The sequence below is a fragment of the Halichoerus grypus genome, chromosome 14 (assembly GCF_964656455.1).
Source record: "Halichoerus grypus chromosome 14, mHalGry1.hap1.1, whole genome shotgun sequence".
NCBI classification, from domain to species: domain Eukaryota; kingdom Metazoa; phylum Chordata; class Mammalia; order Carnivora; family Phocidae; genus Halichoerus; species Halichoerus grypus.
In genome coordinates, this window is record NC_135725.1 from 86,747,392 (window position 1) to 86,770,926 (window position 23,535).

The 23,535-nt window shown below is 56.7% G+C and overlaps 1 protein-coding gene and 1 non-coding gene across 4 annotated transcripts; one reads left to right on the forward strand and one right to left on the reverse strand.

The window, feature by feature from the left end:
- The first annotated feature begins 3,052 nt into the window (after window positions 1-3,052).
- On the forward strand, window positions 3,053-17,649 carry SLC27A4 (solute carrier family 27 member 4). Of its 3 annotated transcripts, none has more exons than XM_036117763.1 (13): window positions 3,053-3,185; window positions 5,306-5,472; window positions 7,799-8,193; window positions 9,403-9,561; window positions 10,706-10,775; window positions 10,884-10,975; window positions 11,780-11,889; window positions 12,098-12,307; window positions 12,792-12,918; window positions 13,556-13,693; window positions 13,860-14,024; window positions 14,120-14,266; window positions 16,774-17,649. In XM_036117763.1, exons 2-13 carry the CDS (start codon window positions 5,312-5,314, stop codon window positions 16,929-16,931), a joined length of 1,932 nt encoding a protein of 643 aa, XP_035973656.1. In that variant the 5' UTR covers window positions 3,053-3,185; window positions 5,306-5,311; the 3' UTR covers window positions 16,932-17,649. The 3 variants fall into 3 exon arrangements, with proteins under 3 accessions (XP_035973656.1, XP_035973652.1, XP_035973663.1); XM_036117759.2 differs by lacking the exon at window positions 3,053-3,185 and adding an exon at window positions 3,806-3,982; XM_036117770.1 differs by lacking the exon at window positions 3,053-3,185 and adding an exon at window positions 5,109-5,187.
- TRNAR-UCU (transfer RNA arginine (anticodon UCU)) lies at window positions 3,240-3,330 on the reverse strand. Its single transcript is given in 2 exon segments — window positions 3,240-3,275; window positions 3,294-3,330. It is a non-coding gene; the product is annotated as a tRNA-Arg (tRNA).
- Window positions 17,650-23,535: the final 5,886 nt, after the last annotated feature.

Here is a 23,535-nt window from a genome sequence, read left to right on the forward strand (position 1 = left end):
CCCACAACAACCTCACTTCACGGTGAAGACCGGGGGTCTCAAGTTTGGGGAGCTTGTTCCGGGACACACAGGTCTTCTTTTTTTTTTTTTTTTAAAGATTTTATTTATTTATTTGACAGAGAGATAGAGAGAGAGAACAAGTGGGCAGAGAGGCAGGCAGAGGGAGAGGGAGAAGCAGGCTCCCCGCCGAGCAGGGAGCCCGATGCGGGGCTCAATCCCAGGACCCCAGGATCACGACCTGAGCCGAAGGCAGCCGCTCAACCAACTGAGCCACCCAGGCGCTCCGACACACAGGTCTTGAGTCCTCTCCAGGTAGCTCAGGGAAAGCTCCCTTTCCCTCTGCCTGATAAAAGCCATTTGTAACTAGCCTCAGAGCAATGTTTGGAGGCACAGGCTCTGAGGACAGACAGACCTGGCCCTGGCCCTGCCCCTGACCAGCACTGCACCCTTGTAGTAGTCCCATCGACCCTTTGAGCCTCTGGCTCCCCACCTGTGACATGGGGAGAGTATATACCTGTCCCACAGCAGGGCCATTATGCATGTGTAGTGATTTAGCACATAGTCCGTGTTTAGGAAGTAGAAGCTGTCATTTTCCAGGAAGGTCCTTCGAGCTCTCTGAAGTCACCATGTACACAATGAAGCCAGAGGTGTTTATTTTGCACACACCCAGCGTGTGAGGACTTCTATAGTTCAGAGGTCCTAATGCCAAATGTAACCATTATCTACAGGATAAGCATCCACGGTGTGCCAGGGGCCAAACCACTTCAGTCCCTTGGGGAACTTTAGTGCCTTCGAGTGAGTCCAAATGTCGGTCCCTCATCGGGCAAGCCTAGATGTTTAAGTGCTGATGTTAATTATCCAATGCAGGGGAGATGGGGGTCATGTCAGTGGAAAGGAGCCCACTGTGAGGTCAGCCTAAGCTCAGCCTGTCCCACAAACAATAGCACCCAGCTCCTGCCCTTCTTAGGAACCCTCAGTGGCTCTTCACTGCCCCCAGGATAAACTCCTCAGCCTGGCACACAAAGACCTTTCCAGTCACATTTCCCACCACACAGCCCTCGGTCTGTGTATCCTGACGCACAAGCCCACTAGTCTCTGGTTATTTCCCAAATACCTTCTGAGTGTTGGCGAAACGCTGGGGGTCCCACAGCGATGGAGACAGCTGCATCCCTGCCCTCTCGGAATTGAGCGGTTACAGCAGCTGAGGGCCTTTGACGTGGGCGCATCATCTTGTTGAGTCCATACCCAGCCCTTGGAGGCAGGGACCATGATGACTGTATCCCCATTCTATAATGAGGACACTGAAGGGGCGCCTGGCTGGCTCAGTCTATAGAGCATGGGACTCTTGATCTTGGGGTTGTTAAGTTCAAACCCCATGTCAGGTGTAGCGATTGCTTAAAAATAAAATCTTTTTTTAAAAAATGGGGACACCGGGCGCCTGGGTGGCTCAGTTGGTTAAGCGACTGCCTTCAGCTCAGGTCATGATCCCGGAGTCCTGGGATCGGGTCCCACATTGGGCTCCCGGCTCAGCAGGGAGCCTTCTTCTCCCTCTGACCCTCTCCCCTCTCATGCTGTTTCTCTCTTTCTTTCTCAAATAAATAAATAAAATCTTTTTAAAAAATTAAATAAATAAAAAATAAAAAATGGGGACACCAAGGCTCCATGAGGAGAGGTGACTTGCCCAGTGCTTCAGGTGGTGCTAGGGGTGCATCCCAGATGTACCTGACTGGAAAGCAAAGAAGACAAGTCATAATAATGTGTGGTGGGTGTTGACAGAAGTATGGTGAACACTTGGTGAGGGGCAACCTATTTAGTGAGCTAATCTCCACTTGCCTCTCTGTGTGTCCAACTAGATTGTAAGCAATTTGAAGACAGACTGTTTTATTACCTCTATGTCCCCTCACATCTCCCCCTCAGGCCAGACCCAGGGTCTGGGTGGAGTACTGCTTTGGCTTCACCATCGTGACCAGGCTGGGTGGAGAGCAGCCGGGCTGGTTACCAGCGCCGTCTTCCAAACTCTCCTTTGCCCACATTATATATGACCTCAGGAGATAATGTGGAAATGATCATGTCTATACCTGTGGATCCTGGCCTGGATCAAGTCAGAGCCTCCAATTCACTCTCCCTGTCATTCATTCAGCAAACATTTATCAAGCTAAGCCCTGTGGACATAATCAGAGGTGATCTTCATGTCTAGATTTTGCATGTGCTTTGTGGTCAGTAAGCTTGTAAACTACAATAATAAATAAAATAGGTCAAACACTAACTCAAAACTCTGTAAGGTTTGAGCACTAGTAGTATGTTCTCATTTTTATATATAAGAAGTAGAGACTTTGAACTTTCAGCTGAGAAGCTGTTCCGTGTTTGTTGGATGCCAATGCAGAAGCCCATCACCACTGCACCACACTGCCTCTTGAATGTAATAGCGACGGGGGAGGTGGAGCTTTAATTTACCTAGGTTCCCCCAAAGGATGCACTCTATATTCTGGAAGAAATAAGTCCAAGTACTTCTCAGACCAAAATTTCATTTTTAATCCCTATGACTAGACCCTGAAAACTGCCCCTCTCCCCTTTAAGGACTTCTTCCTGGACTAAGGAATTAGGGGATGTATTTAAGGATAAGTGGTGGGGCCCCTGGGTGGCTCAGTCAGTTGAGCGACAGACTCTTGATTTCCGCTCAGGTCATGATCTCAGGGTTGTGAGCTCAAGCCCCATGTTGGGCTCCAGGCTCAGCATGGAGTGTGGGCTTGCCCCTCTCCCTCTGCTCCTCCCCTGTTCACATGCTCTCTCTCAAATAAATAAAATCTTAAAAAAAATAAATAAAAGGATAAGTGGCAATTGTGCATGCCCAACATGTTTGATTATCAAGGAACCAAGTTTTCAGAGGCCCAGAGCCACACAGGACTGGGAAGCTGGCAATGACCCAGGACTTGGCAGGTGGCATGACAAATCCGGTCGTAGGCTTGGAAGCTAGTTGCTTTGCTGCAAGGTCCAGAGCGATCAGAGGCCAGTTAGGTACAGGTCTTCAGGTCCGTGCCCTTTGTACCACCAGGTGTGCCAAACTGCTTACAAGATACCATGGATGGGAAAGGACGCCTAGGCACTAATCCTGACGTCACGTTTATCGCTGTCCCAGATGCAGAGGTGCCAGCCTCAAGTCTGCAGATCTTCTGAACCATGTGAAGGTACTAGAGACCGTAAAATATCCACATGGAAGTGAGGGAGGAGCTATCAAAATTCGACTCTGGTGGGACTCGAACCCACAACCTTTGAATCACCACACCAGGATCGGCTAGAAGTCCAATGCGCTATCCATTGCGCCACAGAGCCGGCTACTTAAGCCTTCCCCAGCTCACCTCCCTGCCCACACGGCCCTTTTAGCGTTCTTCTAGGTGTAGCGTTGGCCTTTGTGGCGCCCTGCCCGTCTCTGCGCGCAGACTCCGGATTCTCCGCCCACACTGCGGGCGGGGGCGCTCCCCACCACGTGCGAATGCCAGTGGCTTGCAGGCTCTGGGCCCTTACCCATCCCGCCGGTCTCCTTCCCTCCCGGGGGTCTCCGCGGCGGGGCGGGGCTGCGCAGCGCGGACTACAACTCCCAGCGTACCGCGCGGGGCGCCGCCCGGGGCCGTCGCGCGCGCAGGGCGGGCTGGGCCGGGCGGCGTCGGGTGCGTTGGGGCTGCGCGGCGCCGAGGTCTCTGCGGCTCCCCGAGCGCGGGGAAGGCGCGGGAGGCGGTGCTGCGGGCCGGCGCAGCCGGTTTGTGTTGCAGGAGGCGGGCGGGGGAGGAGCGCCGCGGGCGGGCGGGGCCGGGCTGCGGGCGGGGCTGGCCGGGCGGCCGGGCCGTGCAGGGCGCAGAGCCGGTGGAGCTCTGCTGAGACCCGGCTCTGCGCGCCCAGGGGCGGCTCATGTCCCCCGCGCTCCCCACTACGCTGCCGCAGCCAGGTCGCATCTGGACGGGGCGCCGCGCGGCGGGGCCGACGCCGGGTGAGCATAGACCAGGCCAGTGGGTCCCGGGCGGGGAATGTGCCTGGCTGAGTCGTGGGGCCGGCTGGGGTGAGGGGGGCTCCCTGCTTCTCTGTCTCCTTGCCGAGCGCTCTGCTGCCCTGGCTGCTTAGTTAGGGGCGAGGGCGGTTCGCAGTGACCTGGGACGGGGGCCCGAGGGATGTGGCATCCTCTTCCCTTCGTCCCATCCCCCAGCCTTCCGGGACGGGTTTCTGTTCCCTGCCCTGGCCGGCTCTGGGAGCCCAGAGATCTGAGGACCTTAGAGACCTTGGCATTGGATACGGGAGCGCTGGTTTGGTCCCCCTCCCGGCTTTTGCTTTTCGTGTGGAGAAGGACGGGGGGGGGGGCGGAGATGGTCTGTAAGGGCTCCCTGTGGTCCAGACCATGTCTTTATCCTGGCTTGGAGACTGTCAGGCTGCATCACAGCCATGACCTTCAGCTCCTCCCCAGGAATAGGAGAACCCCGAAAGAAAACTGAGTCCCATCTGCTGTCTCTTGAGCGAGTCCCTAAAGCGCCAGGAGTAGAGACCAAGAGTCCTAATCTCAGTCCAGTCAGCCATTCCCCTTCCTGTATAGCCCAATCCCCAAAGATTCATCTGAGTAGCTTGCTGAGTGTGTTTGTAGGGGGTGACTTCAGGGCCCTCCTGCGCTCCCTCAACACCTTTCCCTTTTAGGCAGTCACCTCTCAGGCACCTCCAGGCTCTAAACCGTTTGCTCTGTCGCCCTCTGTGGGCCAGCAGATACATGGCACTGTCCGAGTTTGTGAGCTGGGTCAGAACCAGGCCCCTTCCCAGGAAACTGCCCCTTTGGGTATTGTGGCTTGGCCTGGTCATCCAAAGACCCAAGGAGGTTCTTTGGATGAGGAATCAAGCCAGACACGCTTAAGTTAATACCCCTCTCCAAGCCATTTTGGTTAGAGATCCTGGATGTCAGGAGAGTGGACTGTCCTGTTTTGGCTGGAAGGGCTTCGGAGAGCAATTCCCACTACACCCATAACATAGAGGGGGAGACTAAGGCCTAAAGTAGGAAAGGAACTAACCCAAGGTCACAGGGAGAGTTGGAGGAGGAGATGGGACTAAGGGGCTAGAACTCAGCCTCTGCCTCTTAGCCACGGAACTCCTCATCTCAAGTCCCAAGCGTCTAGCCTGTCCCTTCAAGACAGCCCTGGAAAGGGACCGCATCCTCAGGTACCACTCAATATGACTAATCCTCACTACAGGTTGACCCTTGGGATCATAGTGGCTCCCTGGGCCTGGAGGTAGGGGACATAGACATTTGGCTCCACTGACTGCTCTGTGTCCACAGGCCACAATGCTGCTCGGGGCATCCTTGGTGGGGGTGCTGCTGTTCTCCAAGCTGGTGTTGAAACTGCCTTGGATCCAAGTGGGGTTCTCCCTGCTGTTCCTCTACCTGGGGTCCGGAGGTTGGCGCTTTGTCCGAATCTTTGTCAAGACCATAAGGCGTGATATCTTGTGAGTATCTGGTCCAGTCCATCCAGCCCTGATTCTCCTATAACACGATGGGCTCCTAATTCCCAGAATCTCTCCAGATTAGGCCTCTACGAGCACAGGGCCCCTGGGCCCCAGAGGAGCAGCCTCTGCTTTATCCCCTTCCGCTGGCAGTAGTACCTGGTATCTCCATCTCCAAGGTGAAAGTCTTCTCCTAGGAGATTCCGTAACTTGGTGCCGTTTAGCCTAGGGCAGATTTAGGGGCCCAGGACATACACTGAACACCAGGTGTGTCAAGAAGACATCTGCAAAGGGTCCTAAGGCTAAGCAGTAGCTTGTAAGAAAATGAAGAGGAACTCTGTGGGAAGGGCCCTGTCCATAAGTCTGAGAGGGCACAGAGTTCAGAGCAGGGCCCCGAATCAGGTATCTGGGAAACCTGCTCCCCAAAGAAAGTCAGCTACTGTTCACAGGGCTCTCCTGTACCAGAAACACCTGCTGCCACCTGCTCTGTGTCAGGCATCAGGTTGGCTCTGGGGCCCAGGGAGGAAGAAGGCTGACCTAGTCCTGGGCCCAGCTCAGACTGGTCGGGGAGATAAGCAGGAGATACAGTAAATCCCTAAACTAACAATACCAGCGGGCAGAGACCCTGGCAGTCTTGCTCACGGGGGTGTCCCAGTGCTCAGCACAGTGACCCGCCCTCAGAACAGGCAGCTCAGCACCTGTCATCTGAATTGATTGTAAAAGGAGGTGCTGAGTGGCCACTGCAGGAAGAGTGGTAGCAGAGAGCTGTGGGAGTGTGGGGCAGGGAGATGGCATCAGGCCAGGACCTTGGGGAATCAGAGACCACCTGGAAGACAAAAAGCTGTGGTTGAGAGGCATCTCCAGGTGATGGGAGCAGGGGATTCCAGCCAGAGGGCACAGCATCTGAATAGGCATAGAAGTCAGGGAGCTAGAAGCTTTCAAAGGTCAGAGGGGCCAGGGGCAGGGCAGGAAAGGAGGATATTGCCAAGTGATTTTTTTAAAATTATTTTTTATTTATTTTTTAATTTAAATTCAGTTAATTAACACATAACGTATTATTTGTTTAAGCGGTACAGGTCTGTCATTCATCGGTCTTATGTAATACCCAGTGCTCATTACAACACGTACCCTCCCCACTCCGTAATGTCCATTACCCAGTTACCCCATCTCCCGACCCCCCTCTCCTCCAACATCCTTCAGTTTGTTTCCTAAGATTAAGAGTCTCTTAACAGTTTGTCTCCCTCTCTGGTTTCGTCTTGTTTCATTTTTTCCTCTCTTCCCCTATGATCCTCTGCCTTGTTTCTTAAATTCCACACATCAGTGAGATCATATGATAATTGTCTTTCTCTGATTGACTTATTTCGCTTAGCATAGTACCCTCTAGTTCCATCCACATTGTTGCAAATGGCAAGATTTCACTTTTTGATGGCTGCATAATATTCGTGTGTGTGTGTGTGTGTGTGTGTGTACACACACCACATCTTCTTTATCCATTCATCTGTTAATGGACATCTGGGCTCTTTCCATGGTTTTTTTTTTTTTTTTAAGATTTTATTTATTTTTTGACAGAGAGAGACAGTGAGAGAGGGAACATAAGCAGGGGGAGTAGGAGAGAGAGAGCAGGCTTCCCACCGAGCAGGGAGCCCGATGCGGGGCTTCATCCCAGGACCCTGGGATCATGACCTGAGCCGAAGGCAGACACTTAATGACTGAGCCACCCAGGCTCCCCCCTTTCCATAGTTTTTGCCAAGCAATTCTACATTTAGTGAAGCTCTGGGCCCGATACTGAGTGGGGCCCAGGGGACAAGGTGGTGAACAGGATGGAGCCTTACCCTTGGTGGGCTCACCGGGAGGGAGACTGAACAAATCTCAAACTTACCCTTTATTTACTGTGGCAGGGGTCTAGAGAGGTGCATTGGGAGGTCCCAAATGAGTTGGGACTTTGACTTGGGCCCTAGAGTTCAGGAAGGCTTTGATTAAGCAGCAGACTCAGAGCAGAGCTTCAAGTGTCATAGGTGAACTCTGGAGCCAGAGAGGACCAAGGTCCTGATCTCAGCTTGTGAAGCCCGGGCGAGCCATGGTGCCGCAGAGCCTTGTTTCCTCCTCTGTACTGGGGAGGGAGGAATTGCCGGGTGCCTGGTGGTATTGTGCAGCATCGGTGGGCTGGTACCTCTGATGGTGCCCGGCACATGGGTGCTGGGAAAGGGGAATGTTGGCAAGTGATTGGGCTCAGGAGCCTCAGGCCTGTGGGACAGCAACCTGGGCCAGGGTATCGGGAACCCCACTCCCAACCCTAACAGTCATGGCTCCCTTGCTTGCTCCCACCTAGCGGCGGCCTGGTACTCCTGAAGGTGAAGGCAAAGGTCCGGCGGTACCTGCGGGAGCAGCGGACAGTGCCCATTTTGTTTGCGTCTACGGTACAGCGCCACCCTGACAAGACAGCCTTGATCTTTGAGGGCACAGACACCCGCTGGACCTTCCGCCAGCTGGATGATTACTCCAGCAGCGTGGCCAACTTCCTGCAGGCTCGGGGCCTGGCCTCAGGCGACGTGGCTGCTCTCTTCATGGAGAACCGCAACGAGTTTGTGGGCCTGTGGCTGGGCATGGCCAAGCTGGGTGTGGAGGCCGCACTCATCAACACCAACCTCCGGCGGGACGCTCTGCGCCACTGCCTGACCACTTCCCAGGCCCGGGTCCTCATCTTTGGCAGTGAGATGGCCCCAGGTGAGCCCCAGGGGTGTGTCAGGCAAGGAGACCCATAGGATCTTGCACAGACCACAGCCCCCCTCCAGGCCTGGGGGAGGCTGCGTGGCTCAGAGGTGAGGGCCATGAGCCCTGGTGTCAGACAGCCTGGGCTCTGCCCCCTGTAAGCTGGGGATCCTGAGTCAGGGACTGGAAATGTCCGTGACTCAGTTACCTCACTGTAGTACCTGCCACCTATCATTTTCAAGAAGATACTTCGCCCGAAGCGCCAACAAAATGGCTAATGCTAGGTGAGCCCGCAGAGATAATGGTAACCATGCTTGGTGACTAATTAGGCCTCATTTGCCTCCTCTATAAAATGAGAACAAGAATGTATTCTTTGGTCTCCTGCAGAGCTTATGTTTTATTTGCTGCCACGATGAGCACTGACTGAGTCCTGAGCTTGGTGCTTTACAAAAGCAGCTCTCATCTTCACAAAGCCTGGTGAAGTAGGGATGGCCGTCTTGGCTTTACAGATGAGGAGACAGACGTTCAGAGTGGTGTGAGGAACTCACTTAGGGTCACGCCGAAGCAGGATTTCATCCTGGGCTTGACTGCTGTGGTGTGGGATGACGGCAGGGAAGGTCACTGACATGCAGGGACGGGGAGAGGAGGGAGGGTTGGACAAATCCAGAGGGAGGCAAAAGTTGAGCCAAGGGGGGCAGGACTGGCCTGTGCCCAGCGCAGGTGAGTATCTAGACCGCTGTCGTGCCCAGAGGAGCCTGAGGGAAGGTTCCCACTTTCTGAAGAGGCTGGAGGCTGTGGACCCCTGACCCTCCACACCTCCCTTCTAACCGGCCCCCACAGACGAGCATGGTACAGTGTATAAGGACGCAGACCTTGGCATGCGGTAGAGCTGGCTTGGAGTCCCAGCTCCAGCACATTCTAGCTGTGAGCAGGCCCTCCCATTCTTGGAGCCTCATCTTCTCATCTAGGGTCTGCTGTTGGTGCCTACCTCCTGGGCTGTGTGAGCAGGAGCACGCACGTAAGGAACCCACTGTGTAGTTGGCCCGCAGCTAGGGAGCTCTTGCTCCCATCAGCGTCTTATAACGAGGACCCGGGTGCTTCACCTATCTTCCTCCCTGCACACAGCCAGTCTCCCCTGACAACGCGCCAGCCCTGACACGAGCAGAGGTCCTGGGGACATGAGGTTCCCTGCCTCCCTGCTGATTGGCCCTGTCTCCCCTGCAGCCATCTCTGAAATCCAAGCCAGCCTGGACCCCTCGCTCAGCCTCTTCTGCTCTGGCCCCTGGGAGCCCAGCATGGTGCCCGCCGGCACGGAGCACCTAGACCCCCTGCTGGAAGATGCCCCCAAGCACCTGCCCAGTCGCCCTAACAAGGGCTTCACAGGTGGGCCTCCAACCCCACAGAGGGATTCTCAGATGGGCCCTGGACAGAGTGCTGGCCCCAGGGCCAGAGGCCTGGGTTCTTCTGCAAACTTGCCGTGTGACCTGTAGTGAGTCCTGTCACCTCCCTTTTTCCATCCGGGAAGATGAGGCCCATGACCATGGGGTCACTCTGAAGGCTAAATAGCCAATGTGTGTAAAGATGCCAGGCACAGTGCCAGGTACTTAGGAGCTCACAAAACCTGATCCTTTGACTTGTTGAACAAGCCTTCATTGCTGCCCAATCACGAGCAGCAGGATCACGTGGAACCCAGGAAACCACTGGGTCTGAATTTCGGCTGGGGTTGGGCCAGGGGCTAGACCCTCTAAATATTCACCCAGCACTTGTTCGGTGCCAGCCCCTGTCAGCCTGGGGGCCTCTCTCTGCACTGGGCTGCCCTACTTCCCCGTCCCCTCCTCCAGGCAGCCTTCCGACCCTGCAGCCTCTCCTGTACTCCACCCTGTCCTGTGGAGCCCCCAGTTTGCTGCACTGGCCAGAAGCTCGGAGCTGGCGCTGAGTTCATGCCTCAGCCCCACCACTTCCCTTGTGACCCTGAGCCCCTGAGCTGCCCTCTCTCTGAACCTCGGTTCCCACAGCCATAACAGTGGGGCTGGTAACAGAATCGATTTTATGGAGTGGCTTTGGGGTTTGACAAAGATACAGTGGAAAGCTGGGGTGTGACAGGAAGTGCTCGGGAACCAGTCTTTGTTGGCGTCGTGGTCATTTTATCTCTGTCATGTGTGAATTTTGTCTCCCGGGTGCTTTTGTAAGTGATTCGAGGGCAGGCTCTCTGGAGGGGTCAGCCTGGAGTGCCCATGCCCAGCCCAGAGCTGGAGTCAGCAGGCATCCAGAGGGCGTGAGGTGATTGATACGTGACATGCAGTCATCCCACGCGTTCCTGGCCTCCTTAGAACCTCCTACCAGGGGGCTGGGGGGTGGCTGAGCCTCTGCAGAAACGAGCGTGACAGTCCCCCATCTGGGCCACAGGGTGGGGTAAAGACATGGTCTGCGGTGCAGAAGCTCTGTGGACACTCTGCTCCCTGCAGCCAGTGTCTCCCTGGCCCTGGGCGGTCTCTTCTCACAACCGCTACTTGTCTGTTTTCTCCAGATAAGCTCTTCTACATCTACACATCGGGCACCACCGGGCTGCCCAAAGCCGCCATCGTGGTGCACAGCAGGTAAGGGGCAGGTGCTGGGGCGGGTGGGGCACGCTGGGGGGCAGAGCCTGGGAGCCCCTCCTCCTGCCTCCCGGGGGCCTGCGAAGCGCCCTGTCTGTGCCCTCCCAGGTATTACCGCATGGCCGCCCTAGTGTACTACGGATTCCGGATGCGGCCTGACGACATTGTCTACGACTGCCTGCCCCTCTACCACTCCGCAGGTAACACAGGGCCCACGCGCTCAGCCTCCGGCGCCCCGGGGCCTCAGGAACCCCACCCTTCTTGGGGTGGCAGCATCTTGTGGGTAGAAATCTGGAGTCAAATCTGGGTTCAAATTCAGATGTGGCCATTGACTGGACCTCTGAACGAAGTCGGCCACACCAGCCTCACCATGTGTGTGGCCGTGTCCCGCAGTTCTGGCCCGGCAGTTCGTTTCCACAGGCGTGCACAGCCTTGCGGCTTGGGAAGGGAAGCACAGAGAAGAGCAGAGATGGAATAATTAGAATTCCTGCCCTCAAGGTGCTTAGAGTCAGGTGTGGATTTAGGGCAGGATGAAGAATTGGAACTCATCTGACTTTAATACAAGAAATGGCATTGTGAGTATGGAGACAGGCAGGGAGCAGGAGCTTAGCTCAAGAGAAGAGCCCAGTGATGGTCAGGTAGGCTTCCTGGAAGAGGCGCTCCCAAGTCAGGCAGATGTGAGGTGCTGAAGCCAGGAGAGCTAGCTTGCTCCCCCTCTGGCTGAATGGCAGCATTACAGGTACAGGAGCAGGAGCTTGGGGCCAGCTCCAGGGGCCCCAGGGACAGTCTAAGGAGCATGCACGCGATCCCACACTGGGGAGGCACTGGGGAACCATGGGAGGTGTCTGACGAGGGGAGAGGTGTGATTAGTTTGTGTTAGAGAAACAGGACAGGAAAGAGGGACTGGGGAAGGGCCTTTGAGGAGATGGGCTGGGCAAGAGGAGATTCTGGAAGGAGGGGTCTCCTAGCTCCCTGACCTCCACGTGCCACCCCTTCGCCTTCAGGAAACATTGTGGGAATGGGGCAGTGCCTCCTCCACGGCATGACAGTGGTGATCCGGAGGAAATTCTCAGCCTCCCGGTTCTGGGACGACTGTATTAAGTACAACTGCACGGTGAGTGAGCAGGGCAGAGGATGAGCATCCCTGTGCTCTCATGACCCGTCCGCCCCATCTGGGGATGTCTGCCTCACAGCCGAGGCCGATCGTTCCCTGGGGGCGACATTTCCGTTGTTTCAATGGGGAGACTGAGGCCCAGGGCCCGTGGGATTGGGAGGTGGAGTGAGAGCAGCCGTGGGCCAGCCTCACACCAGTGCGCCCGCAGATTGTGCAGTACATCGGTGAGCTGTGCCGCTACCTCCTGAACCAGCCGCCCCGGGAGGCAGAACACCGGCACCGGGTGCGCATGGCGCTCGGCAACGGCCTCCGCCAGTCCATCTGGACCGACTTTTCTAGCCGTTTCCACATCCCCCAGGTGGCCGAGTTCTACGGGGCCACTGAATGTAACTGCAGTCTGGGCAATTTCGACAGCCAGGTCGGCCGTGGGACAGTGGAGGGTGGGTGGGGTGCAGCGCGGAGTGTGGGCGCCGGAGCCCCCGCTGTGTGGTCGGGGCGGGCGGGGTGCAGCGCGGAGTGTGGGCGCCGGAGCCCCCGCTGTCTGGTCGGGGCGGGCGGGGTGCAGCGCGGAGTGTGGGCGCCGGAGCCCCCGCTGTCTGGTCGGGGCGGGCGGGGTGCAGCGCGGAGTGTGGGCGCCGGAGCCCCCGCTGTCTGGTCGGGGCGGGCGGGGTGCAGCGCGGAGTGTGGGCGCCAGAGCCCCCGCTGTCTGGTCGGGGCAGGCGGGGTGCAGCGCGGAGTGTGGGCGCCAGAGCCCCCGCTGTGTGGGTGGGGCAGGCGGGGTGCAGCGCGGAGTGTGGGCGCCAGAGCCCCCGCTGTGTGGGTGGGGCAGGGCAGTTGTGGGAGTGTGGACACCAGGCCTCCCAACACTGTCCAGTCTCAGGCCCAAGTCTTGGCCTTTGCAGGTGGGGGCCTGTGGCTTCAACAGCCGCATCCTGTCCTTTGTGTACCCCATCCGGCTGGTACGAGTCAACGAGGACACCATGGAACTGATCCGGGGGCCCAATGGCGTCTGCCTTCCCTGCCAGCCAGGTCTGCCCCAGGGTTGGAAGTGGGGTCAGAGCAGGAGAGATTGACCCGGGAGGGAGATGGCACTGGGCTGGGTGAGTGGGGAGCCCTTTTCTGACCAGTGGCCATCACTCAGCTCTTCTCTTAGGGCCACAAGTCATTTATTTTTTGTCCATCTGCCCTTCCATTCCTTATCCCCTCTACCCATCAGTCCATTGATTCACTGTTGTGTGGAGGACCCCCAGGTTGATCCTGGCCCAGCCCCTCAGCTCTGTGCCTGAGTCCTCTCGTCTGCGAGTGAGGCTGACGGCAGCACCATCTCCTGGAGTCGCCCTGGGGATCATGTGTGCTAAGGAACGCACAGAGCCAGGGGCCCAAGGAGTGCTGGCTCTGGTCAAGCTGTCCATGTAGAGCTTGGCCACCCTTTCGTATCGTTCGTCGTTCCATATGCTCCGTGCCCAGACGTTACTGAGTGCCTCTGTGCATCAGACCCGCCGGGAGCAGCTTCCCTGCCCCCGGGGCTTCTGCCCCAGAGCGGGATAGCGTTTCTGTGGGAAGCAGTGTGAACAGAAGTCAGATCAAGATGCAGGTCGCATTTGGGGTTGGGGAACGGGTAGAGGAGGTCATCAGAGTAAAGCTGCTTTGCCTTCTCTGCCCCCAGGTGAGCCGGGCCAGCTAGTGGGCCGCATCATCCAGCAGGACCCCCTGCGGCGCTTCGACGGCTACCTGAACCAGGGTGCCAGCAATAAGAAGATCGCCAAGGACGTCTTCCAAAAGGGGGACCAGGCCTACCTCACCGGTGGGTGGGCACCAGCCCCTTTGGGGGTACAGGGTGGAGAGGAATGAAGGGGCCCTCCCCCACCTTCAGAGAATACTGCCCCAGTCCCAGCCCTCCCTGTCAAGCAGATCCTGGGGTCTTGTGAGGCCGGCCGGCCCAAGCCCGGCCTCATACTGCGCCCCCGTAGGCGACGTGCTGGTGATGGACGAGCTGGGCTACCTGTACTTCCGAGACCGCACGGGAGACACGTTCCGCTGGAAAGGGGAGAACGTGTCCACCACCGAGGTGGAGGGCACACTCAGCCGCCTGCTGGACATGGCCGACGTGGCAGTGTATGGTGTCGAGGTGCCAGGTATCCATGGGGGCGGTGGGAGGTGCCAGGCATGTGTGGGGAGGCCCTGCTGGGGGGCACCGCCGGCTCCTCACGGTCCATGCTGCCGCCTCCAGGAACCGAGGGCCGGGCTGGAATGGCTGCTGTGGCCAGCCCTGCTGGCAACTGTGACCTGGAGCACTTCGCCCAGCTCCTGGAGAAGGAGCTGCCCCTGTACGCCCGGCCCATCTTCCTGCGCTTCCTGCCTGAGCTGCACAAAACGGGTATGTCCCCGCCCCTGCTGAGCTCCCAGGTTCCAGGCCTATGGCCCTTCTTGGCTCCTTTTGGAGAGACCTGGGGGGGCTGTCATTTGCCCTTCAGCCACAGCATTGCTGTGTCATTGGTAAACAGACCTCCCTGTGTACAAGTGAGCGGACTGAGCCCTCAGAGAAGGTTCACACGTCCATGAGCAGAACAAGCGTTTACTGAGTACCTACTATGTGTCTGCCGGGCTCCGTGCTAGGCCTCGGGGATTGAGGTGACAAATTCTGATGGGACCTTTGCCATCTTTGGGGAGGAAGCACAGGACAAGGAATTCCAAGGGCAAAGAATAGAATACAGATCGAACCGACAGAAAAGCACATGAAGGGGGGTACGGTGCCTGGGAGGCTCCCTGGAGGAGGTGACCTTTGAGCTGAGACCTGAAAGGAGTGGGAGGCATTCCAGGCTGGTCCCTAAGATTGGAGGGCACTTGGGCACGAGAGGAAGGGAGGGAGGCCCCCGAAGCCGGAGCCATGGGGAGCTGTGGGCAGCGGTGTCAGGTGGGGCAGAGAGGCCAGTGGGGACCAGAAGACTATGGGCTGGGGAGCCTGGGCTGTGTTGGGGCAGCAGGGAGCCACAGAAGTGTTTGTGTCGAGCAGTAGCCTGCGTCAGGTGCGTGTGCCACGTGGCCCTCTGGCTGCTGTGTGGGGCGCGGGAGAGGGCTACAGGCAGCCCCGGGGGAGCACGGACACTAGCAAGGGGCCGTTACTGTTAGGAGAGAGGTGAGTAGTGGGTCCACAGTCACACAGCAGGGCGGTGCCAGCCTCCTGTCTGTTGGGCCACTGACGGGTCCCCTGATGGGCAAGAAGTCGGTCCTTGCTGCCCTGTCCCGACTCCCCCCCGACACACACACCCCCAGCGCCTCACCAGCTGCTCAGCCTCAGGCCACCTCCCTTGTGCTCATCATGTCACCCCCTGCCTTGCTGGAAGGCCTTCCCGGACCCATGTCGCCCCTGCCGGCTGGTAGGCTCCTAGCAGCACCTGAAGCAGTGCAGAGGGTCTAATGGGGACACTGGTGCTGGGCTCGTGATGGAGCCTGGGAAGCTCCTGAGGTTTGAGTGACAGCTGACTTCTCTGTGCAGGAGAGAGGCAGGGAAGAGACCTCAGGTTTCAGAGGCTTTGCTGCAGCACAAACGTCCCTAAACTTACTTTAGTGCTTAAAACAGCCATTTTTTTGCTCTCAGTTGTGGGTCAGCAATTTGCAGTTCAGTTCAGCTGAGTGGTTCTTCCGTCAGCCCCGCCTGGAGTGGAAGAGCTACCATCAGTCGTGACTCGGCTGGGGCTGGAGGGGCCAGGATGTCCTTACTTACCTGTCTGGCTTCCAGCTGGTCGCTTCTGCAGCGCTGACCAGCAGAGCTGTCTGCACTGATGATGGCGTCCCGTGTGCGTGCTGACCGGCACCGCGGCCGCTAGCCCCGTGTAGCTACTGAGCGCTCCAGCTGGGGCCAGTGTGACTGCGGAACGGAATCTTACATTTTCGTTCATTTTAATTAAATGTATAGAGCCCCTCATGGCCAATGGCTATCCTGTTGGATAGGGCCAGTCCAGGGGGCGTCCCTGGGCTGTCTCACCTCTGCTCTCTGTGGCTCCTCCCCCTTCAGAGACTACACTGGTATCAGGCACCCCCTCCTGGAGTGGAAGCTGCAGGGCCCCTCAAGGCCTGGACTCTCCGAACTCTCATGGTCTGTGGGTCCAAGCAAGTCACAAGGCCAGTTCGGATTCAGGTGGGGGCTGAGAAAGATTCCAGCTCTCACTGGGAGAAGTGGCCAAGCCACCAGGCAGCGGAGTGTGCATCCAAGGAAGGAGGGAACCTGGCCATTTCTGGCAATCCGTCATAGCCGGGTTCAAATCCCAGCTCCAGCGCTTACTAGCTGTGTGGCGTTGGCCCGGGGGTGTGCCTCGCCACGCCAGTCTTCTCCTCTGTCCATTGGGCTGATGCCAATGACTGAGAAGTACAATTTCCGTGACCTACAACTGAGAAAACATTGCCGCTGTTGAAACTATTTCAGAGATGTTGAAAGCTGAAAATACATGCATTGTGGAATCCATAGACTACTGTGGCGCACCCGCCCCAGGGATTTACGTGCAGATTAGATGAGCTCACACCTGTACCTGGGAGGCGCTCAAAGCACAGAAGGCCTGGGCTCTGGCCCTCCCTCTGCTGCCAGTCAGGGCGTGTGGCCTCAGATGGGTAGTTCCGCCTCTTTGGTTCTCAGTTTCCCCAGCTGCAAGCAGAAGGTGGGTAGCGTGGCCCCCTACCGCGGCGCCAGGGCGGCTCTGAGCAGCGGTACATAATATAATTAGCTGGAGCCGCCTTTGCAAAGTGCACCTGTGCCCTGCTGTGCTCCGTGTCCCATTCCTGTGTTCTCTCCAGCCCTCTTCCTCTGCCCCTCTTCAACTTTGGTGTGCGGCTTCCCGAGGCTTAGGCCGCTGCCCTGCACCCTCTGACCCATCTTCCCTGCTCCCTCAGGGACCTTCAAGTTGCAGAAGACAGAGCTTCGGAAGGAAGGCTTTGACCCGGCAGTTGTGAAAGACCCGCTGTTCTACCTGGATGCCCGGAAGGGCCGCTACGTCCCGCTGGACCAAGAGGCTTATACCCGCATCCAGGCAGGCGAGGAGAAGCTGTGATTTGCCCCGAGTCCCTCTAAGGGCCAGCGGGTGCTGGATCCAGAGCCCCAGCTCCCACCCCAGAGGGGTCGTGGGCAGTGCCAGACCAAAGCAGGCAGGGCCCAACACCTCCGCCCCGAGGTGCTGTGGCCCCCCTCCCCCTCAAAACTGCCAAGTGACTCACTGCCGCCTCCCCCTGCCACCCAGGAGGCTTTCTGTGAAAGCCTCAAGTCCATATTCCATCTTCAAGGCCAGGTGGGGCCTCTGGGCCCCAAGATGAGACAGACCAGGCCCCTTAGGATGATGTCTTGGGTCAGGGCAGGGGTAGGTGGAGGGTCGCCCAGCACTCCCCAGAGCACAGGGAGCTTGTAAATGGGACCAGGGCAGAAGCCCCCAGACTCAGGAAGCCAGCAGAGTGGGCAGGGGCTGCAGTGGCTATTAATCAGGTGGCCAAAGAGGAGGATCCTGGCCCCGGAGCTGTTCCAGTGTCACTCAGCACTGCCCGCGCCTCCAGGAGGATCGGAGGAGGACCCCGACCTGCAGCAGGCACCCTGACTGAGTGCCCTCCCCCCCGCCATCCTCCTCTCCTGGGTGGCAGCCTGGCTGCCCCTCAGGCGGGACCTTTGTCCTTGTAGGTCTGTCCACATCACTTTCTCCATCGCAGTCCTGGGCTGGCTATGAGAGGAGGAGGGGTGGGGGGGGTCGTTCAGGGGCCAATAAACTGCCTTCACTCCCCCTAGCCTGTGTGCATGCCACCTGAGCCCACAGCACCTGCTCAGGCCCCACCTCCTGCCCCTCCAGCCTATTCACTCACTCAGACTTAGGGATATAGCAGGTAAGACGCCCTCCTTGAGTTGGCAAGGTATTTAATAGCATGAGCTTGAAAGTCCAAACCAGCTGGGTCACTTTTGAGTTTGTGGTCTAGGGCAAGTGACTACAGTCTCCTCATCTGTGAAAGGGGACTATCGAGGATTCAGAGAGCACAGGTACTCATGTTGAGGAAAGGGCTGTTCAGAGCCTTTGAGGAAGAAGAACCTAACGCGGGGCCTGATCCCATCTCCAGACCCTCGCCCGTGCATTTGCCGGGGGTCTGGGGGCTGTGCGAGCCCGAGCCGGGCGGCCTGACCAGCTCTGGCAGAGTCTAGGAAAGCTTCCCAGAGCCATGTGCCCAGGGCTGCAGCACCGGCCGTGCCAGTGGAGAGGCAGCTGTCCCCGAGGCCCTGTTGCCGGAGTCACACCCAGGCTGGAAACGCATGGCCCATTGGGAGAGGGGTCCCACCCAGCCCAGGGCAGTGGGCAGCATGTGCCCCTGGGCCTTATCTTCACTATTTAAGCTTCACCGCAGTCTGTCAGTCACTTGCTGAGGTCACACAGCAGTAGGGGGAGCTGGTGGGGGGGCTGGAATGCAAACCCAAGCCCCTGTTGCTTCCTGCTGCTCCACCCACCGCCTGGTGCAGAAGGCCAGGGGAAAGCCCAAAGAGCTTCCATTCCACCCGTGCCTGTGGAGCCCGCTGTGGGCCCCGCCCTTGGCCTGCAGCTGATGGCCAGGGTGGAGGGCCAGGATGAGATCCGGGATGCCTCCTGGAGGAATGACTCTGAAAAAGGAATCTGATGCTCTTGGGGGAAAGTGGGGGGCAGAGCTGGAGTCCTTGGAGAGGTGCTGAGGGGGTTCCCGGGGCGGGGGGGGGGAGGTGACAGTCACGGTTGCAGTGTCCCAGTGTGACCAGCAGAGGGCATGCAGAGCTTGGAGAATCCCATCTTGGTCCTTTGCACTCAGCCTCCAAAAGTGGGAAGGAGGGGCTGTGAGTCCCACCTCAGGCCCAGGCAGGTACCCAGCCCAGAGCACCCCGTGGCAGGGCTTTGAGGGCCTAGGGTCAGATTTCCAAGGGGCTGGACCTGACAGCGTGGCTTTGTGTCTTTAACCCTTAGCAGTGAGTGCTTTCCAATGGGATAACGCCCCCCGCCAGGGGGCCCCATTCCTTCCTTAAGGTTGAACACAGTCACCAAAAGGCAGTTATAGAGTGATGGTTAAAAGCTCCAGCTTGAACAGGCGTGTGTTCAAGTCCATTCGCCAGGCTGAGCCTCAGTTTCTTCCCCTGTAAATGGAGATTACAAGATAAAAAAAAATCTATATTCAGGTGTTAAGACCCCAGACTAGGCCTGAATTGACCACTTCCACACCACTCCTCCACCCCCCCTTGAAAGGCCTTGGGAGCTCTCCCATCTGCCTCTGATCATCCTCAACCACTGCTGTGTGAGTCATCGTGCACACACAGTAGATTCTCAGTGTGTCCTTGTGACATTCACGACTGCTTATTGGGCATTTCTTGACATTTATATGGTGTTTCACGGTTTACAGAGTACGGTGTAAGTTCATCTATGGAGCAGATTCTAAAGACCTACGCAGGACGGGGGACAGGGGGCAGAGGCGGTGCATGGTGAGCAAGAGAGACCTGGGAGCCGACTGGGGACGGGAGAGTAAAGCTAGCGAATAAAGAAGCAGAGGGTGTGTGGTTAGCTACACCTACTAACCCAGGGCCCTTGTGGGGTGGGAAGTCCTCTTTCCTGGTCAAAGAGGCTTTTCAAGGAAGAGTTATCCAAGAATTGGAGGGAGAAGAGTGTTCAGACAGAGCAGGAGGAAAACGTAAAGGCCTGGAAATCCGTGGTGAGCAGGGCAGATTACAGCAAGCTGTGAGGCTGCAGGGGAGTGCAGGTTGGGGGTGGAGTAGAGCTGAAGCAAGATACGAAAAATGAGTCCTTTGTGGGCACTTGTACTTGCACGCTTCCAGAGACTGGGGGCTATGCTAGGAGGTCCCTGCATCGGGTCAGACCCACTTCCTTAGACTTGCTAATGGCCACCACAGATGGAGCCCCTCCTCTGTGCCTGGTGCTTAGTGTGCATTGGTTCATTAAATCCATACCACAAAGCAGCTACTATTTTCATCCCCATTCCACAGATGAGGAATCTGAGGCTTAGGGAGGCAAAGCCTCTCCCAAGACCACAGAGCCTGTGAATGGCAGTGCTGGGATGCAAACCGCCTTCCCCGAGCCTCAGTATTCGCATCTGCCACAGCGCCAGGGGGAGGCTGGAAGGAGCCTGTCTCGAGCATCCCCGGAGGTCCTACCGCCCTCAGGACAGGCAAGTGGCCGACCAGACCAGTGCTTGGCGTATCACTTTCAATCCCTGGGAAGAAGGTTAAATACCTCCGAGGGGCCCATTGAGGCGGTGGCAGTAAGGGAGGGGGTGACCAAGTGACTTTCAAAGGGGCCTGAATGCGTGGCCGGCCCCTCCCCCTCAAGGAGGGGGCCCTGCTTCCTCCCAGCCTAATGATATTCTGGGCTCAGCCCTCGTCTTTGGCGGCAGTTTAACCCGAGCCGGGGCGGATTTCTTTCTCACTGATCTCAGCTTGACACCCAATTAGCACAAGAATGGGAGGAGGAAGCCTGAGAGAGGCGCCTCCCAGCCTCCCGGGGCGCACGAGGGGAGCAGGCGGGAAGACAAAGGGCAGCAGGCAGGGGGGCACCCGCGCCCTTGCCTCCCCCCGCAGACCCCGCCTTTGTCTCCCTAGTTGCTTCAGAGGGGCTGGAGGCCGACGCCCGGGCTGGCCGGCCTGCTGGAGGACTGGGGATGGGGCCCAATTCCCCTCGTCTGCGTAGATCCCAGGGGAAGGCATTTGGGTGATCCGGACCCAATGGGAAGCCGTCAGGGTCAGTGATACTGAAGGTGCTACAACCTGGGGTTGAGGCCTGACACTTAGGGACCATGCGCAAACCACTGGTTCTGAGCTTCAATTCTCTCAATTTGGAAAACGGGGATAAGAGTAGTCCCTGTGAGCAGTCAATCAGTGTGCATGTATAGCACCTGGCAGGTGTAAGGTGGGCATTCAATAAACACTCTTAGAATGAGTATGTTAAACTAATATTGTTACTAATTAAAGAGGTTGAGTGGCGTAGGTTTGGGGTCAGGAGAAGGAAGGACTTTCTGAGACCCAGGCATTCACAGAATGGGCTGATTTTTTTTTTTTAACTTTTATTTATTTGAGAGAGTGGGCGAGAGGGAGAGAGCGAGGTGAGGGGCAAAGCGAGAGGGAGAAGCAGACTCCCCGCTGAGCAGGGAACACGGGGCTTGATCCCGGGACTTCAGGATCATGACCTGAGCAGAAGGCAGACGATCAACTGACTGAGCCACCCAGGCACCCCCAGAATGGGCTGATTTACCCAGAAGGGAGCTCCCATTTCTGGGACTATGCAAGAAGATAGAGGAATCCCTGTCTGTTGAGATGTGGGAAGATGCCTCCTTCCTAGGAGCCCTCTCCCTCCCACCATTCCTTTGGATTTGGGCTTAGGTGTGACTTCCGGGAAGACTTCCCTGATCCCAGTGCTGGATTAGGGCGCTCCTCCAGCTCCCACAGGGCCCCCATATGCCCCCTTTATAACACTGATCACACCACGTGGTCCATTTTTACATCTGTGTCTTCTCCTAGAACAGTCCCAAAAGGGCAGGGACCTGTTGGTTTTGTTCACTGTTGTGTTCCCAGCACCAGCACTGGGCCTGGTGCTTAACAGATGCTCAGTGAATGTTTCTCAGATGGCTGAAGCCCTTCAAATGCTCCCTAGCTCTTGTGTTCCAGCCCCAGGAGGGGTCAGTTCCTAGGGTGAGAGAATATTCAATTCATAGAGGTGAGCTGAGATCAGAGGCTCAAGGGCTCTGAACACCTTCTAGGAAGGCCCTTACCTTTGGCAGAGAGAAGCCAGTGAATGACTGAGCAGGGAGTGATGTGTTCACTCACTCACGCATTCAGCAAGCACTTATCAAACCCCTACAATTACAAAGCTCCCTACCACAAGCCAAGGATCAAAGATGAATCAGGCAAGATTTCTGCCCTACAGGAGCTGGGTCTAGGGGAAGAAACTTAGAATATTTTTGCTGAAAGGACCTTAGATCATTTGGTCCCCAACCTTCTTTACAGATTGGGGAAACTGAGTTCCAGAGAGGGAAAGTGACCAACCCGCACAGCATGGTACACGTGGGGCCTTTCCATTTACCGCAGGATTCCTTTGTGCCCTTTGAGGACCAGGGATGTGTCTCATTTGTCTTCACTTTGCCAGTGCCCTGGAACAGTGCCTAATGCATTGAAATGGCTCAGGGGTCTCCATGGAGTCAAACTGTGCAATGAAGCCAAGGCCAGAGTGAGGGAGGCGGGAGGCAGGCAGGCAGAGAAGAAGCAGGTACAGGTGCAGGTGATGGTGGTGGTGGTGGTGAAAGATTTGGGGGGCTGCAAAATCAGCTGAGATGGGAGATGAATCCAAATCGGTGATTTGAATATGGGAGAGAATTACGAACAATGCCCAAAGTTTCTTGCTTGAGTGTTTCAGTGGGTGGCAGTGGTATCCTTGAAATGAGGAACACAGGGGAGGGCCTGTTTTAGGGAAAGAGGCACTGTGCCAAGAACTCATTTAGTCCTCACTACAGCCCTATGAGTTAGGGGTTGTTATCCCCATTTTACAGATGAGGAGACTGAGGCACAGACATGTAAGTTAAGGGACTTACTTAAACAGCTAGAAGTGCTGGGACTTGGATATAAAGCTGGCAGGTGAATGCCTAGCTCTTTTTTTTTTTTAAGATTTTACTTATTTCTTTTAGAGAGAGAGAGAGAGAGAATGAGGGGGGGGGGGGGCAGAGGGAAAGGAGTCTCAAGCCGAGTCCCCGCTGAGCACAGAGCCTGACCCAGGGTTCAATCTCACAACCCAGAGATCATGGCCCAAGCCAAAAAATCGAGCCTAACCGACTGCACCATGCAGGCACCGTGAACTCCTTGCCCTTAACCATTTTATCACTCCACCATTGACCATCAGCCTACCCCACCGTACGCTACCAAAGCTAAGTTCAATTTGGAAGTGTGTTTTAGACACTCTGGGGACATCTACTTTACTCCAATTCTCCCCTGGGCTTTTGTTAACAGGCTCTCGTAGTCTCTTATCTTCTTCCTCGTGCCCCTTCAAACCATTCACACTGCAGCAAGTAAGGATACTTTATTTTACTTTTTTAGTTTAGGTTTTTGTTGTTTTGTTTTGTTTTTTTTTAAGATTTATTTATCTGAGGGGCGCCTGGGTGGCTCAGCCGTTAAGCGTCTGCCTTCGACTCAGGTCATGATCCCAGGGTCCTGGGATGAGCCCCACTTCAGGCTCCCTGCTCAGCGGGAAGCCTGCTTCTCCCTCTCACACTCCCCCTGCTTGTGTTCCCTCTCTCGCTGTGTCTCTCTCTGTCAAATAAATAAATAAAATCTAAAAAACAAAAAAAGATTTATTTATTTGAGAGAGAAACCGCACACAAGTGGGGGGCGGGGGGGGGGCAGAGGGATAGGGAGAGAGAGAATCTCAAGCAGACACCTGCTGAGCTCAGAGCCCTACTCGGGGCTGGATCTCAGGATCCTGAGATCATGACCTAAGCTGAAACCAAGTCAGATGCTCAATCAACTCAGCCACCCAGGTGCCCCAGGTAAGGATATTTTAAAACACAGTTCAAATGTCACCCCCTCCCCAAACCTTTCTGAGGCCTCCCACTGCTCTTAGAATAGAGATTAAATTCTTACCTGGCTCCCAAGGTATGATTTGGCCCTTGCCC

Coding starts and splice junctions, on each gene's coding strand:
- SLC27A4 (XM_036117763.1), top strand. CDS start 5,312: ATGCTGCTCGGGGCATCCTTGGTGGGGGTGCTGCTGTTCTCCAAGCTG. Junction 9,562..10,705: donor CCCTAACAAGGGCTTCACAG/GTGGGCCTCCAA, acceptor TGTTTTCTCCAG/ATAAGCTCTTCTACATCTAC. Junction 11,890..12,097: donor GTATTAAGTACAACTGCACG/GTGAGTGAGCAG, acceptor GTGCGCCCGCAG/ATTGTGCAGTACATCGGTGA.